Source organism: Chiroxiphia lanceolata, chromosome 9 (genome assembly GCF_009829145.1).
Source record: "Chiroxiphia lanceolata isolate bChiLan1 chromosome 9, bChiLan1.pri, whole genome shotgun sequence".
Lineage (NCBI taxonomy): Eukaryota > Metazoa > Chordata > Aves > Passeriformes > Pipridae > Chiroxiphia > Chiroxiphia lanceolata.
The window spans coordinates 8,922,258-8,939,826 of NC_045645.1; the positions used below are offsets into that span (position 1 = coordinate 8,922,258).

Sequence of the window (17,569 nt, forward strand, 5' to 3'; positions counted from 1 at the left end):
TTTTTGAAAAAAAGTATTAGATTTTCTACTCAAATGGAAAATTTAATCACTGAGTGACACTCACTGCAATTAAAACTGTAAGGGTTGTGTGCTGGCTGCGCTCACATTAATAGCAGTGAGATTTCTATGGCATTAGGATTTGCCTTTCAGTTTCTATGGCTTTGAAATAGAAGGCAGCACTTTCCTGGATTTGGGCTGAGACGAAGACTCAGTAGTACAATGTCAGCAATTATTTTAAACTTGTTGGATAGAAGTGGTGTAATGAAGTGGTTTCTATTGGGAGCTAAACCTTTCCCATTACATTTTATCAAATAAATAAATTTCCCTGCAAAATATAAGCAAAGTTAATCCAAAAATTTTATCTTCCTCTATAGGAAAATACTGTATTTCAGCCACTAAGATGCTGTTTTATCCATTAATATGACTCGTAAGCCAACTTTTTTTTCCTTTTGCATCAAACATGACACGGTCCCTTCCTGCGTGGGACTGTACAAGTTCAAGCTCAGTGAGTTTGATTTAGTCTGCAGATCATATGCTCAGGAAGCAGAGCTGTCAAGCGCTCATTAATTAGTGTAACACATATGTCCTGTGGCCACTGCAGGATGGGACTCCTTCCCACGGATCTGCCATCGGAACACGATCACTGGCACTGCCAATACAGGAGACTTCCCTTAATAAAGCTAAACAGATTCTTGCTTTTTGGATGAAGAGGCTCAAAATTATAGCTCCATTCTGACGAAGGAAACACTTCGGGGACATGAAATACAATCATATTTGGCAGTGAGAGATGTAATTTCTGGACTATTTCAACTCAAACTTTTCTGTTTGACAGACTGTCCAAGAGATAAACATAATTACAGGCTAATTTCTGCTCCTCTGACACCATGATGTGAGATTGGAAAGAAGAACCAGAGACAACGTCTCCAGCTAAAGTGCAGCTAAAGAGGAGCAGGACAAAGCTTTTGTGGGTGTGCACAGGCATCATGCAGTCCAGCAGTATTAAGCTTTTGCTTTAATTATCCATAAATCTTTGTATAAAACCAGCTTTTCCATACCACTTTTCCACAACTCTGTGAAAAACTATCACAGGGTGTGAAGGACTTGTATGTGTGGAGGGGTGTGAGTGTGCTTGAACTGTGCTCTTTGCATCCACTCTTTTTTTCCCCAGTGTTCCTTCAGAGAGACACCGCAAAAGTACCACATTCTGAAGAGTCTTGTTTTCATCCTGAAGTGTCTTGTTTTCATACTGTGTTTTCATCTACTATGCTTTCAGTAATCAATTATTCATGGAACATTCTGATACAGACAATTTATCTGTAACGGAGGGATCAGCACAGAGGTCACACCAAGGGTGAGCGAGGTCCTCGCAGTGCTGGGTGACTCCATCTGCAGAGCGTTCCACACGTCTGCCTTTTTCAAACCTAAGCTCAGGAGACAGCAGCAGGGAAAACAAAGCCATTTTGTTTTCACCCTCTGCAGGTAGAGCCATGGCTTTAGGGTTTAATTCTTGATTCACACAATTACTATTTTACCTTTAACCTAAGTTCATGCATTATTTTATATTTAATTACAATGAGCATCCAGCATATTAAAAATGCAACTGCCTTCACTTTTCCTGTCAGCATGCAATTAAAAGTCACTACCAATCTCATTTTTCTTGCTGTTTTGTTCTGAAGGAACTCAGGACAAATATGATTATGGGCTGAGATTTTTCCTAAATAACAATGGGGATTTTTCTGCAAATTACTACTGCTTTTGAAGGAGCTCTAATACTTTAAGCAGTGATAAAGTGGCAGCTGTACATGTTTAATTTCTGAGAGCCAGGGCATAATGCACAAGCATTAATCCCTCCAGCTGTCCAGCAATTAAACATCATGTAAAGCCCAGAGGATATCATTGCTCTGCTACCTTATTTATGAAGGACTTTCATTTGTTAAATCTAGTAATTCTTTTTTCCTTCTTGGAAATAACTGTAGATTCCCCTACCATGGCAAGTGCACTCAAGTTACAGCTACCTCCTGTAAAATGGCAGGAATTTCAGGCTAACCATCTTTCTTTTCATCACATACTAAAATAGTCATGAATAGTGATAATAGATGAATATTTCCTCTACAGGCATGAATGCAATACTATGGGCTTGAACCCCTTTAACTTGGTGGGTTCCTCAGGGAGAATATATGGCAAAATCTGATCCTTTGGGCTTGATTTCCCTCTGATCTCACTGAGGGACAGTACACAACTGTGCACCTACTTAATGAAGGGAATGAACAGAATTCCTAATTTTGACAAAAGCACATATTCATCACACTGCAATGGAAGATAAAATTAGTGCTACATTATCAGCAAGTTAAAAGCTCTCAGTAGGATCAGTGGAGATGTGGAATGAACAGAATCAGCATGGTCAGATCCCCATTGGTAGCACTGGAATTGACTCAGATGCAAAACATAGCTGCCTGTTACTGCAGGAGGAAAACAATGCTGAGAGGACATGATACTCCTTATTGTTATAGGATCATGATAAAAGAAATTAAATACAGAAAGGTCAACAGAAAGGTCACTTCACGGGAGTGTAGGTGCAGAGTAGAGGAAGGTGGCTTTAAATCAGCTTTGTAATTTCCCCACTTCAGCAGTTCATCACCCAGGTGGATCTGCTGAAGGGATCAGAACAGCTTTAGCTGCTCTAAACTCTGCCTTCTGCCAATGGCTCTCGAGTGACCTTTAGGTGAGGGTATTGAGCAGTGCATGCAAAGAGCTAACAAAGTTTTCTGCACTTGGACTTTCCAAGAAAAGGATCCCTCACTTGGAGGTCCTGTTGCTTTGTATGGAGAATAACAGATGTGCCTGGAGCTTTACCAGGAAAAAGTGGAAAGCTCATCACCTGAGGATTTTGTAAGTGACATATATATATATACACACATGGATATGTGAAGGCTGTGAGCTGCCACAGCAAGGCCACACAGCTTACAGCTGAGCATGTCTGTGCTTACTGTTGTTTCCCTTATTAATTTATAAAAACTTTATCCAGTTTGTCCCCTTTTATTCTGGCATCATATCAAAAGGCTAAAAATCTAGAACTAATTCTGAGACGTGGTCAGCAATGAAAAGCCAGAAGACCAGAGCCCAAAAGAAGATGCCCTCAGTAATGAGCCTGTCACTGTCACAAGACTCCTGCAGGAATTCCTGGCTCTCATCCTTGGCCAGCTATCCAAGCCACCTGCACAAATTCCCCTGGATCACTGCCTCTGTACTGTTGCTAAACAGAATAAACCACAGTGTGGGTTAACTTATTATGCCATCAATATATCAATGGATACATCATTTCCCTCTATCTGACTACTGAGGAAGGGGAAAATTGTGTACTTCCACCTCCTCATCTGCAAGACACAATTTCCATATTGGGTGCAAGAAGTGGCCCAGGTGAGAACCAGTAACACAATCAGAAGAGATGGGACCAGAGCCTTGTGTTCTCTATTGAGCACCCCAGAGTCCTGTTCCCAGGGGGAACAAGCAATATGTGCATTAAAGAGGTTCAGTGCCCATTGCAGCTGTCACAGGATGGCAGCTCTTCTGTTCTCAAGTCCCACCCAAATGCTCTCTGCATTCCTGAGCAGCTGACAAAACACTGGTTACTATCTCCCTTAGCAAAGTCCAGACTGTGTGATGCTTTGTGTTGTGATGCTTTATTATAGTCTCTCATATTTAATTTCTCTTTTAGGCTCTTAAGCTTGACCAATCCTGACAACGGTGAGGTACACTGAGAGCAGAAAACCTTAACCACAGAAATAAGAAAGAGGATGCCAGCACTTCCAAGCCAGCAAATTCAAGACTGCTCTTACATTATTAACTGTTGATGTCTATGCCAGAGGACTAAACCTCACCTATGACTACAACACACTTAGTATTGTAAAGACACAAATTACTTCTGCTCCAAAAACTGAAAACTAAGGTTTTTTCTTCTTTTTATATACTCTTACTTTAAAAAGGGTAGGTATTTCCATTTTCAGAAGTTGTTTGTGCACTGGAAGTTAGCAGTGCTCTTAAAGCCTACCTGCTGGCAGGAAATTATTGAGGCAAACAGGCACTTACCTACCTATGTGCAAGGATTAATACCTGCAATTAATCCCTAGTGCAATCACAGTCAAATCTGGATCCTTAATCACTGCTGCTTCATCCACTGAAGGTTCAAGAACTTGCAGTTGCCATTGCTTCCTTGGAAAGTTCTCCCACAGGGTGAAAATCACACCATTTTTCCCCTCGTTCATGGGTGAACACCACCTATAAAGTGCTTTACTGTCCATTGGCAGTGGCTTCCCAGTACTAGGATGGGGACAGTGCCCAGACTAGTATGAAAATAGTTCCCTTCCTAGTCCTGATAGCAGACCAGGCACAAAAGGCCATCAAAGGCTGTTTTACACACCTCTGTGGAAGTTTTCATTTTAATAGATTTCATCTATTGAATTGTTGTTCATGGCAAACAGGACTCCTATTTCAGATGAATTCAGTCTGCTTGGCTTACTCCTAAGCCAGCTTTTTATAGGGATGGATTGTACAGGGGGACATGAGTAACCCAAAAGAAACATTTGACTCATGTGTTGTTTGAGATGATGCATTTTTTTCCAGCACACCTGAGCTCAAGTAAGGCCAAAGCTTCCTAACTGCAGCTGAACCCTTTGCCTAGGGGGTTACAGGATAGCATAAAGACTGCAAAATCTCTCCTCCCATGAAGAAAGATATTCTGAGCACTGCTGTGACAAACCCTTTTCAGATCACAGGGTGCTAATGGAAACAGCAAGTCTTCAACAGTGACCAAAAGCAAAGGAGAGGGATGCAGAGCACCACATTGTTTCCATTTATACAAGACAATGCACCAAAAACGTGGCTGATACAAAGCACAAAGGAGAACCCAACCCAAACAGAGCATTCTCTTATTCAAATTCTACACTTCTATCCCCGAATTTCTGAACAGCTGCCTTCTCCCTCCAGCTGGCTGTGCCAGTGTTTACACTGGATAAATTTCACACTGATTCAAAAAGCAATTACATCATTCTGAGAAGAAAAATCCACCAAAAATTATCAAATCCAGAACAGTATCTGAAAAGCAAACTGCTGGAGGAGGAAGAATCATGATGCACTTGCATTGTTCTGTATTTTGGATGATTCTACTACAATAATAATTTTCCTCTCCTGAAGTAGATCCTCCCTTAACATGGACTGTGAACATTCTGACACAGGGACAGGCACCTGCATATCCTCAGCACAACCAAGCCTTGCTCCTGTATCTGGATATAATATTTTTAGTGGTACAAATTACCAGTGCAGAAATGCAGGCTCGAGTATATTCATAAACTCTGTACTGAGTCCTTCTGAAGAGTTATAATTCTAAGAGTCAGTCATTCCTATCAAGAAAAAGGAGTATCCATAGATAAAGTATGTTTCAAATGTCACACAAGGTTAAAGTAATAGCTTTATTACCATGGATTTGGAAAGAGCTTAGGGGTTTTCTTCTGGGTGCCCTCACTCACAATATCTTCAAGTCATCACCCACTTGATTATTGCACATGCAGGCTCTCACCACTGAAATTATTCCGAGCACAAATAAATTCCCTCCAAACATTTATCCTGCAAGATGTGTTATTTATAGACAAGTTGGTCAGCTCTGTGAGAAGTGCAGCCTCAGCTATGACAGGGTGCTCTGCTCCAAGGGGCCGTGGGTGACAGGGCTGAGGCTTCTTTTAAAATGAGAACAAAAACATGAATGCAGAGATTAAAACAACAAAACAAAGCAAAAGAAGAGGTCTGAACTGGTCAGGATACTGTGTGCTGCTGAGATAAGAGAAAACAGAGAGGAGGATTCTAAACAGAGAAGAAATGGGAATGTTAACAGAGTATCAGTGGGTAGGCTTAGTGAGGTTTATCAGCTTTGGATAAAAGAGAGGATAGCTATCAATCCTCCACAAGCTCTCTGAGTTTAAACTGCTAACACATTTGTTCTCATCCATGAGGAAAAGACCTTAATTTGACAAGCAACCTCCCTGAAATGCTCCCACTACAGCCATTCAGCAGCACCTCCTGCTTCCTTCTCAGAGTGACTTTAATGTCCCTGAGGGTGCTGAGTTGAGATCTTAGGGCTGAAAGCTTTAATGTTTGCACCTACCCAGGATGCTCCAAATTTGCCTGTCAGTGCTTTTCTGCCTGGTCCTCTTGCCAGAGAACAGCCCATCCCACACTGAGACTCAGCAGATTCCCAGTGTGCTCCCACCAAGGTGGTGCCCTATGAGAGGACAACAGTCATTAGGAACTAATGAAAGCTCCTAATTCATTTCTCTCGAGTTACCCAACAACCATCAGAAGATGCTAATTTGTCCTTGGATTAAATTTCCATTTTAAGAACCTGCACAGGCACTAAAACTGTGGAAGATAAGACCAGAGATGCTGAAACATCCAGAACAGAAACACTCATGGGTTTCCAAATCCATTAACAGCATCATTACGCTGAAATTATGTGGTGTTCAGAACATATTTACATTCATTTTGGGAGTTACCTAAAGCCTTGGAAAAAAGTTCAAAGCAATTTCTAGTAGATTTTTGTTATAAATGAAAGACTCCATAAGAAAACTCCTACTGGTGTGAGCAGCAGCAGCATTAAATTAGGGGAGGCAGCCACCAGTCTAAAAATTGTTCTAATTTCACTAACTCATATTGGGAAAAAAATAATTTTTTCAATAACAGTTAGAATTATCTTCTGAACTTGCCTCTAATTCAAGCCTCCCATTCAAAGAAAAAAAATCATATGCTATAGAGTGAACACTTATAGAGTTTCACACAGAAAACAAGGAAAAAGGAAAAAGTAAAACAAGGACAAAGAAAAATATTTTTACAATGAGTGCTAAACCGCGGAACAGAAAGTAAAAGAGTAAAAAATTAAAAGCTTTGGTAAGATTTTTTTTTAATAAAGCTGACTGCAAAGAAATAAATTTATCCAGAGCATTTTACTCAGAACACAAAATGTTCACGTAAAACGTATTTTGTTATACAACTTCAACAAAAAGATATAATGTGGATTATGAACTGGTTAGGTATTAGAGCCCAAAATTCAGTTTTCAAATGAAGAAACATGAATGTGTTTGCATGTAACCATTCAACCCTTTCTCCAGTAATCTGGAGAACACCAGAAATATTGATGGATGGATAAATACACAGAAAATTAGAGAGCTTCTTAACAGCCTGGGATCGTTTGCATACAAGGAATTTAGTAAGAACAGAATTAGGAAAAGTATTAGAGAGGTGATTTTACTTCTGCACAGACTGGTAAGACTGATATTCCCTAAATTCTGGAGGTCTGTATAAAAAGAAAGTTTGAAAATCAACTGGAATATCAAAGGAAGCCACAAAAATGAGTCAAGCTTTCATTCAAAAGAAAATATTTGACAACAAGAAGCATAAAGAACCAAATATGCTTAGTCTATCAAAAAGACAGTTTGAGAAATGGCTTGATTACAGGGTAGGAGTTTTCACAGAGTGTAAGCACTGTTAAAGAGCTCTTTCATGCAGCAGAGAAAGGCCTAATAAAAGGCAATGGCCATTTAAGGACTGAATTTCAAACAGTTACGGTGCATAGTGTGTCATTCTCTCTGTCCAGCGGAACCAACAAGCCATCAATAAAGGAATGTCCAGGCCTGTCTATTCTATCCCAGCAGAGGCCTCAGCCTGTAGGGCCACACTCTGCAGGGAGAAGGACACGGTGTTAAGCTGCTGGGCTACCCCAGAGGAAGGTTTGAACACTGTATTTAAGTCCTTTCCACATCTTCTGGGTATTAACCCTGATAACCATGTTCCAAACTGACTAAACATATTCTGCTACTGTAGTGAAAGAATACTTAATTCTCAATACTCAATATACTGAATACTTTATTCTCCACAGAGTTCACTTATTCTCCAGCCAACTCCAACTGGAGAATCCTTCTTTCCGCTCTTTTTCTAAAATTCACTACTTAGCACTGCAAGTGTAGAGAGAAAAAAAACTGTTGGCAGGAAAAGTCATCCCTTTACATTCAATTTGTAACAGTCACTGTAGAACTTTTATGGTCCTGAATGGAGAAGCTGCATATGTATTAAAGTATTCCTCAAACTCACCAGGAGTGCAGCCAGCCTCATCAATACCACTTTCACAATCCTTCTGCCCATCACATCTCCAGGATGACGGGATACACTTGTTGCTTAAGTCTCCACAGCTAATTTTTTCAGATGGACATACTTGCTTGGCTGGAAAGATTTAAAAAAAAAAAAAAAAAAAGAAAAAAACCACAAGTTAAACACAATTCTAAACATTGCTAACATTGTATGAACACACCAGCACCCTGCACACAGCAGCAGCAGTATTGGATAAATGACTCTGAAAATATCACCTCAAATTAAGCCAGGAAAAAGGAATTGCATAATTTTAGTATAAGGGTGTACTTATATGTTTGGTAGTGCAAATTTAATGATCTGGGCAGATTATGGTCAGTAAATCTGAGGAAAAAGTGGAAAGCACAAGTATGAACCCACAAGTTAAACAAACTTAGCTGAAAGTGTGTAAATTAAAGACGACTGATCTAAGACATGGAGACATGGGAAGACCTGCAGAAGCAAAAACCCCAGCACATATAAGAACACAACTATGAAAAAAAAATCTGCCAGATTTATCTGGAACCAAGTAAGCTGTGAAGCTCATTCTCTTATAACTAGTTTGCATTGCTAAAATTCCTTTTTTTCCCCTTCATACTAGTGTAAAGAGCAACAGATCTACCTTTATTGTGACAAGGCTGCTGAAATGAAAAATATTTCACAGTTTAAACAATTGTGTAGCATTCTGGAATCATCATTCAGATTGGTAGGATTTGCTTATTAAACAACAATTTTTCTTTTAAAAAATTACATGCTTTCAAATAGTTTTTCCATTGGTATTAATTATGATAATGCTGCAGGCCTACTGAAAGGGGATGAACCTAAATTCTAAATTAAAATTTTCACATTACCCTGCTAAAGGTATTTATGCAAAGACAATCAGCTTCCCAAGTTCTGAGTGAGAGAGGAGGAAAATTATACCTCTCCCTTTCCACCTGCACAAGAAGGCTGTGAAAGGGCATCTTACAGCCCCAAAGCATCAATCAGCCACTTGGAGAGCAGTGCCATTTAATCCCAGGATTTCTCTGTCTTAGCACCTTCAAGTGTGTAAGAAGTTGTTTTGAGAAGCTGTGGGCAACCAATACTTCAAGACAAATTAGGTCCTGCCATAGACAGACAGTTAATAACAGATGTAATGAAGTTATACAACCCTGAGGCATGACAGCATTTCTGCTGAAATTTGCTCGGTGCATACCTAAATAACATTTATGAATGTTGCATGATTACAGGGGGGAGGAAAAAAAGGGATCCTTGCTTAGGCTTTCTGATTATTTTTCCAGCAGGTGAGAAAAAAAACATCTCACCAGGATCAGCGTATCTGCCAGCTCAGATCACTGCCCTGCTACAGGCCAGGACCCACATCTCACATTTTCCCCTCAGCCCCAGTCCCTTTAAGCTGCAGGTTTATAGTGCACAGCTGCAGGGACACTTGGTGACACTGAGCTTTGTGTCCTTCCACAGAAATCAGACAGCACCTCTGAAAACCAAGTCACCTGCCAGCTGTGCCAAATGGTGTAAAACGAGGTGTTTGCCCTCACCCTCGAGGAGGCCGGTGAGGCCTCACAGCAGCAGAGCTCTCCCCAGAGCTGTGTGCCTTGAATAGGACCAAGCAATTAATAGATAAGAAAGAAAATATTCTGTGGCAGCTGACTGGCAACCAGCAGCCCCCTTAGATGTGAAAAAAATGGAGCTAAAATGGTCCACTTGGCCTAGACATCCCACAGCCCCTCAGCATGATGGGATCACCCCAAAAATATCGCTTCTGCCAGCCTTACCCGGCCCTCACACGCACGGCTGTGAGCCTGCAGAATGTTGTGCTGAAAAACATAAATCTGCAGCCAAATCACTATAATTTTATTTTTTCTAAGCCTCCATAGAGGGACACACAACAGACTGCACTCCAGGAGAATGAGGCCAGGGAGGGAAGGGCTGGAGGACTCACCTTGCTGCCATCAGCCCCTCTGAGGAGAAAGGGGGCAATTTCTGGGAAAGGGACCAGGATATATATGTGGTGCCACGTGTATGAGGCAGCACAGGAGGCCTGGGGGGATGAAAGGCACACTGCCTTGCTCTGGGGAGGGGAACCCAACCCCATCATCAGCTGAGGCAGCATCAGTGAAAAAAAGGGCTTTTTGCCATAAATATCGTAGAGGGACACCGTGCCTAAAGTCTCCAAAAAGTTTGTCCCCTGACTGCATTCAGGAACAAGATCTGTATTGGACTGGCATACCGGGAAAGCTGGGAGACCAAAACAGTCACAGAGACATTTGTTAAATAGGTTATTGGTTCACATCTCAAAAAAATTGTTCTAGTTCTTCTTGCTCAGGCTGTGGTGATGGAAAGGAAAGTTTGTTTCGATGCCAAGTAGGATCAGTTTTTCCATCCTCATAATAAATCTCCATTCAGAACTAAGTGGGTCAAGACAGGTAAGAACATATTCTACACATCTGATTTTGAAGAAGGTGAAATATAATTATAAAATGGTATTATCACACAGTGGGATCATTAACCAGGAAAAAGGTTATTTATTGGTCACATAAATATGGGCATTACTTTTGCTTGGCTGCTTTGGGCAGATGCTTAATAACTTTGGGAAGCTGAAAGGTTTGGAAAGGTATAGGCAGGAGACTCCTTTTTTATGGAAAGCAATCTCTGTGTTAATCATCTCCATGACAGAGTAATTATAGACATTTAAGATCTGTAAATCAAAGCCTGAACTTTCAGGGATGCAGCAACAGAAGCTGCTGTTGGTCACAGTTCATCAAATCTTTGCATTCCAGTGGTTTCTGTACCCAAGCAATTGTTGCATGGAAGCCAAGGACTTGTAAGCACAAGCAGGTAACAGATAAAGCATCTTGCATAAAACTCAAAACATAATTTTGGTAAAAATACATCTATTTTTCAGCAAGTTGGGTTTTTTTCCTCCCCTCTCACCAGAGATGCTGCAGCAATGCAAGTGGAGTCAATGTTGCTGTCCACACTACGAAACAGGCTTTTAGCAACTGCAATCCAGACTCAACATTCCTGTTTCTGTGCTCTGCTTACACAAACCCAGGCCTTTTGTGCTGACGTGACCAAAATGTTTACTTCCTACTTCCCTCTTCATCCTCCCAGGAAGGAAAGGGTTAGTGCTACGTGTGATGGTGAGGACCAATGTTATAGCAAGATCTGCCTTTTCAGAAAAGCACCATTAAACAACTTGGTTGAAATGTCAGACACATCAAGACCAATTTATCACAATGAACTGCAAATGCCAAGGATGGACAACAATGGTTTATTTATAAGGAGACAAGAGCAAAGAAGACAAGAAGGTTCCATTTACTCACTACCACCAATAGCACATTCTTCTTTTTCTTTATAGGAGGCTACAAAGTCTTTCAGAGAACCATAGAGCCTAACTGGCGCCCCACTGTTTGCTTCCTCTTGTGCCACTGCTGTGCTTTTCAGGCTCCGGACATCATGTATATTCAAGAAAGCCCAAGAAAACAAAATTGATTTACTTTCAGAAGACCATTTGTCAGGTTCTCACCAAACAGGTACTCTAAGAGCATACACAAAATGCAATTAAGCAGCTTCTACTGGTGGGAAACCCACAAGACTTTTCATCAGCAGACTGAAAAGAATGCCCTTTGTGGAAATACATCATCTTACAGGTCTGAACAGCTTCTCTATCTCTGGTGAAATAACTCCCCATCCTCTCCAGACTGCCTCTTGTGTTTTTCCCAGGTTCTTCAGAAGAAAAATTCCAACCCAAAACTTTTTTCTACAACATAGAAAATGCCATAATAAAATGGTTTCATTAATTCCTGCCATGCCAATAAACCGTTCCTGCAAAATTTCCACCTTTACTATGGAACTTAAAATTCCTACCTCCCCCTTTCCTGCAGCAGTCGGCCTTCTTTTAAAGGAATGTTTTTCAACAAGGACCTTCCCTCCTCAAATATTGCCCTGTCATAGCTGGCAGTCCTATCTCAGACATGTACTAAGAACAAAATAAGTGTTCATACCTGTCCAAATACAGGACTAGACCTGTATTTTTTCCAGACAAAACAAGCAAAACTGTTAAAAGGGAGGGAGCTGACAGGCAGAGATTGCTTAGGGGAATTCAGAACACAGAGTTCCTAATTACTGAAGATTTTTGATTCAGAAAAACATCTTAGTCACAAATCTGAATATATAGTTCTCCATATATGTATGTGTGTATGAATGTACATCCCAGTCTACACTCACTGCTGATTTACATCTCAAACTTTCCCATTGAAGTATTTAAGGTGCATAAGAAACACTTTAAAATCCATCTTGTGATGTGAATTGCTATCACAGCAGAAGGTGTGTCTGCGCTGGTATTTTCCTTCCCCTGCCTCCTCTCCCACCTCAGGGTGGGTGCTGGGAACACTGGCTGCTACGCTGTTCACCCACCACTTCACTCTGCAGCTCAGGACAGGTTGCTGTTGCTTTAGTTTACTGCCCTTAGCCCTTCAAGATACATCAGCTCTAGCAACACACACAGGCAAAACACGTTATGGGGAATGCCAACCAAAGAATTGTTCCCACAAAGGTTTGGAGCTGCAGGGAGCTCTCCCTTCTGTCATGTGAACCAACACACTAAAGCATCAGCCTGCTAGGATGGCAAGATTTCAGTGAACTTGCAGCTTCATCTAAAGCCAGTGCAACTGCATCTGTTTGGTTTGCTCACCACATCTGTGTGACACACACACCTGACATCATATAGAAAGTAAAGGCAACTTTACATTTCCAGTTGAAGCCAGCCCAGGCCAAAACAAATGTCATGATTAGAGGTTTAAGTGAATTAAGATTACGGCACTTGGACTTGGAATGAGACCAAACCCCCACAAACAGTGCCTTTGTTGACAAAGGCAGTGACCTGCTGAGCACAGGATGGTCTGTGCTGGTCAGAACTGGGGCATGCTGGCAACCCTGATTCCCAGGACATGGGAGCTTGGATTGTTGCTACCTGACTCTACATTTTTGGGTGTGTAAGTACACACTTGCCATAACCCCTTGTGGGAGCATGCAAAGGATCATGAAAATCTAGTCTTACTGCACAAAAAGATAATTAACCTATAGGCACCACCTTTAAACTTTCAGCAAAAATTACTATAAACAACTCAAAAGACAGACTAGAAAAGGCTACTAAGAATCTGTACTGTAAAAAGTCAAGGACTGTATTAACAGTTGATACACCTGATAAATACTTTCTCCTCCTATGGTGTGATTTGTTTGATGGTGACATGTCCAGAAGTTCCCAGGGGAACAGAAAAGGATTTGCACAGATTTCACCCCATCGCACTGCATAGTACAGCCCTTATTAACTCAATTCTCGTGTGCTTCTAAGAAAGGCTTCTTTACAACAGCATGGCTTGGGAGTCTTTGATGAGCCTCCAACTCCTCTACCTAAAAACTGGAGGGAGAAAATAAGCTTAGTGTACAAAGGGTTCAGCATGTCTAAAAGAGATAGCATGCACCCTGCTTTTGAGCAGATTATCACATTGGTGATTATCAGCTCTGACATCAGAGTGAAATCATCAGGAATTCAAAATCCCAGGATTAATTGTAATTACTGAAATATAGACTTTCTGACAGAGTAACTTTTCACAGGAAAAGCTGTGTTTCAAACACAGACACTACAAACAACCTGAATAAAGAAAATGATTCTCAGGTATAAGGCCAATAGGTTTAACAGGTAGTATAAAATCTATTTGGGTACAGGGCAAGAGGAAAGACAAATGGCACCAGGTTTTATATCAATGAATAACTAAGTTTCATGTCACATGACTTGAATCATCTACATGGGTCAGGAAGCAATTCTTTACCCAAGTTCAAAGCTATCCTGACACACTTACAGTTTATTTGTAAACCTTTCCCAGAATACTGAATATTGGCACAGCCCAAGATAGCATGCTGGACAGAAAGGACTAGTACTCCTGGGCTTTCAGTGCATCACTTTTCCTTAGATTTCTGACTGCTATCTCTTACTCATCCACTTCAAAAATCAAAACTACCATCAAACTTGGCTATGCAAAGCATTTCCTTCCCTCAGTCTGACTGGCAGGACTTCAGCTGATTTTGTCTTCCTGTAAACACAGCAAATGCTCACTTGCTGCAATCATCTGAGCACGTCTCACCTAATTCATTGCAGAGCTTTCCAAGATACAGTTTTGATGGCACTTCTGTTCTCTTCCTGATATGCCCAATAGGCCCTGCTGCTGCAAAATAAAGTCCTTAAACTCAAGTGACTTGGATCATTTTGGGTAAATCCAAGTCTATGTTAATGGTCCTTGGTAAATGGGAGGTCAAAGTGGATGATTACATGATTCTCCTTGGTCTCAAACTATAGGAAAATTGTGATGCTTTCAGCAGGAATCAGGAAGCTTTTTAACTGCCTTTAACCCATCCTCATGGTCATACTTCTGAAGTTTCAGAGTTTACAAACTAAGACCAGATGTTTAACAGCAGTCAGCTGAGCCTCACTAAATTTCAGTTTAGTAACTGTCTAGCACTTGTAAAACAACAGTGTTTTACTGGTGTTTGTAGAATACACGGTGACATTCCCACACTGTCACGTCTGGTTTTGCACAGAGAGACCAGTTTCTAAGAGATCATGACAGGTTATTAGGCATGAGAAAGATGTACATGATACAGAAGGGTTTTATGCTCCCAAACAAACTACATTTCATATACCTGCCATTGCACACATGAGAATTCAAGAAAACATTGTAAAGGTTTGTTCCCTACATGCCCAAACACCTTGAGACCAAAGTTTCCTTCCCAGAGGACGCTTGCCATGTCCACACAGAGGGTTGGCAATTCCTCAACAAGGTCAGGAATGAGTCCAACCTCAACAAGGTTGGACTGTCTTGGCTTTCTACTCCCCCCAGCCCACCTTTGTGTGATCAGTAGTACTCTGATATCTCTTGGATATCTCAGTTAAATGCCCCTAAGCATTGATTTGGTCAGCGATGAATGAATCCTTTAATAAACCTGAATGAGACATAACCCTGGGATTCCAATCTTTACTAGCATTTTCTAGAGATTCTGGACAATGCTAACATACCCAACAACTATGACCAGCACCCTGCTTGTTGCAGAGCTGAAGGGCAAGACTCCCCGAGACAAGGCAGAAAAGGCAAACAACAGGAACTTCTCGATGGAAGAGGAAAATCTGTTATTTACCCTGGACTTAATATGGAGAAGTGTTCAAAACCCTAACATGGTCCCTCCTCATGAAATCACCGAACCTCTCTCTGCTCCACCTCTAAGCCAGGGTAGACCTTTGTCTTCAAGAGGAGCTGTGACACTAAGACATTATTCTGGCTACTGAAAACCTGAGTCTCCACATTAGAGTTCTTCAGATAGTTCTGTACTACTTAAAACTTTATTTTCTCTTCACCAATGAGCTTCTCTGATCTCAGACCCTTAGCTTGGCACAGAGGAAAGGAGAGAAGATACTGGTAATAAACACAGGGAAAAACTTAGCTATCAAAGTAAGAAATGAGAACAGCTGAAGATCCTGATCTTGGCTTAACTAAGGCAGCAATGTGCACTGCTGATCTCAAACAGTTTAATAATAAACTGACAGTTGACTTTGCTAGTTAGCAAATACACAGGCCTGCCAGCAAAACCCAGGACTCAAAATTTTCTTTAGAGATAGTTTTCTAATAGCAAAGCTATTAATTATTCCCTTTTGTAAGAGGCATTTTTCATTCTCAATCAACAGCAAAGCTTTAAAAAAATTCCAGCAATGACATGGCTTTGTTTAAGAAGGTCAGATAAAATATTCCCCTTTTTTCTACCCTGAACACATCTTCTTTAAACTCTATTGTTTTTAGAGCTAGTTTGAAAGTGAGTGATGTGCAACGTTGTCCTGTCAAACCTCCCATCCCACCACTGTCTACAGCAATTACCCTGTCAGTCTGTGTACACATTGCCAGCTGTAATGCAGTTCAGTCTCCTCTCCCTTCTGCATTAACAGTAATGGGGGAGGTCAGAGGGAAAAAATGAAAAAGGAAAACAAAACAAAACAAAAGGGTTTTGTCTTTCCTATAGCCCAGAAATCAAACAGAACTCAACCTCTGGCATGGTTCAGAGCAGAGCTCTGTTCCTCAACACAGATCCTCTACCTCTGCTTGAATCTAGGGATGCCTACTGGGAAAAACTAACTCTGGCTACAGACAGCCTTTAAAAATCTACCCTGACCCACAGCGTTCCCCCCTGATTAGTGATGCGTGATGCTTTCAAGGCAATTCTGATTCAGGCAAGCCTTAGGAGAATGAAACACTGAAGGGTAACAGCTGACCCAGCACAGACTGGTACAGTTTAGCTGGGAATCAGTGAAGTTCAAACACAGACATGCTCTGGGAAGAAAGAAGAGTGTCAAGGAAGAAATGAGAGTCGGGAGGTTAAGGCGGCACAAGCTGGGCATGAATGGAAGTCAGCTAATTAACCCCGGGAAATGCAACTTATGAAAGGAAAACTTGTTCCCTGCCCCAGATCAGTGATTCCCGAGCCTTGTGGGCAAACAGATTTTTGAACAACTTTCCAACTTTCTCACGCAGCCCCACAGCTGACAAATTGAAGTGTTTAGCTCTGAATGAAGCCTCGGGGCCCGCGCTGGCCTTGTGAGCCTTGATTCCCAGCTGGGAATAGCCCCAGCCCTCCTCTACCCAAGTGTGAATTGTTACAAGTCTTTTGTCATCTGTTCAGGTATCAGCCACGTGCCTAAGCACAGCCTAAATCCATTACCTGGGCATCCCATGGGCACACCAGAACACACTCTCAAGCCTTGACTTACAGAGCCTATACCTCATGGTCTGACTTAGAAGAGACTGTGGCAAGAGCTGATCTCTACAGAAACACAGGTAAATAACATTATTCTCCTGATCTGTACTGATGCAGTAATGCTTCCTTCTTTATTCCCAGGCTCTTGGTCTAAATATGTTGCAGCTTTAACAACATCAACTTTCTGCACTAAAGATTCAGTGATAAAATACTCCAGATTGCAGCACACAATAAATCAATCATCCCTCCCTGTGTGGATTTGTAATTCAGCAGTTTGAAAGCATCTTGGAACGATTTCTGCAGAGATACTTTTAGATAAGAGACAAATTTACTTTTTATTGAATCAAACGTTATTTGAGTGGTTTTGATTTATAGATAAAAATGATGGAGTTTTTCTAGAGCCTCTTCAAATCTGTGGCACTGTGACCCTGAACTGTTAAACATTAGTTTCTAAAAATAATTCATTCTTTTCACTAGCAGTATATCACTTAGTACAAGCCTAACAGAAATAATCACCTTGGTTGCTTGTCAAATTCTTATACAAGCAGCTGAGCAGAGCACCAGGACAGATTTATCTATTTTTCTTCCCATATATTAATTTCTA

General features: G+C 41.1%; 1 protein-coding gene across 2 annotated transcripts in view; it reads right to left on the reverse strand.

Annotated features, from left to right (window-relative positions):
- LRP8 (LDL receptor related protein 8) overlaps nucleotides 1–17,569 on the reverse strand; it is a 172,629-nt gene that overhangs the window by 30,031 nt on the left and 125,029 nt on the right. For both annotated transcript variants that reach the window (XM_032696677.1, XM_032696676.1), the window contains exon 4: nucleotides 8,134–8,262. In XM_032696677.1, the coding sequence (XP_032552568.1) occupies nucleotides 8,134–8,262 (129 nt within the window). The remainder of the gene's footprint in view (nucleotides 1–8,133; nucleotides 8,263–17,569) is intronic.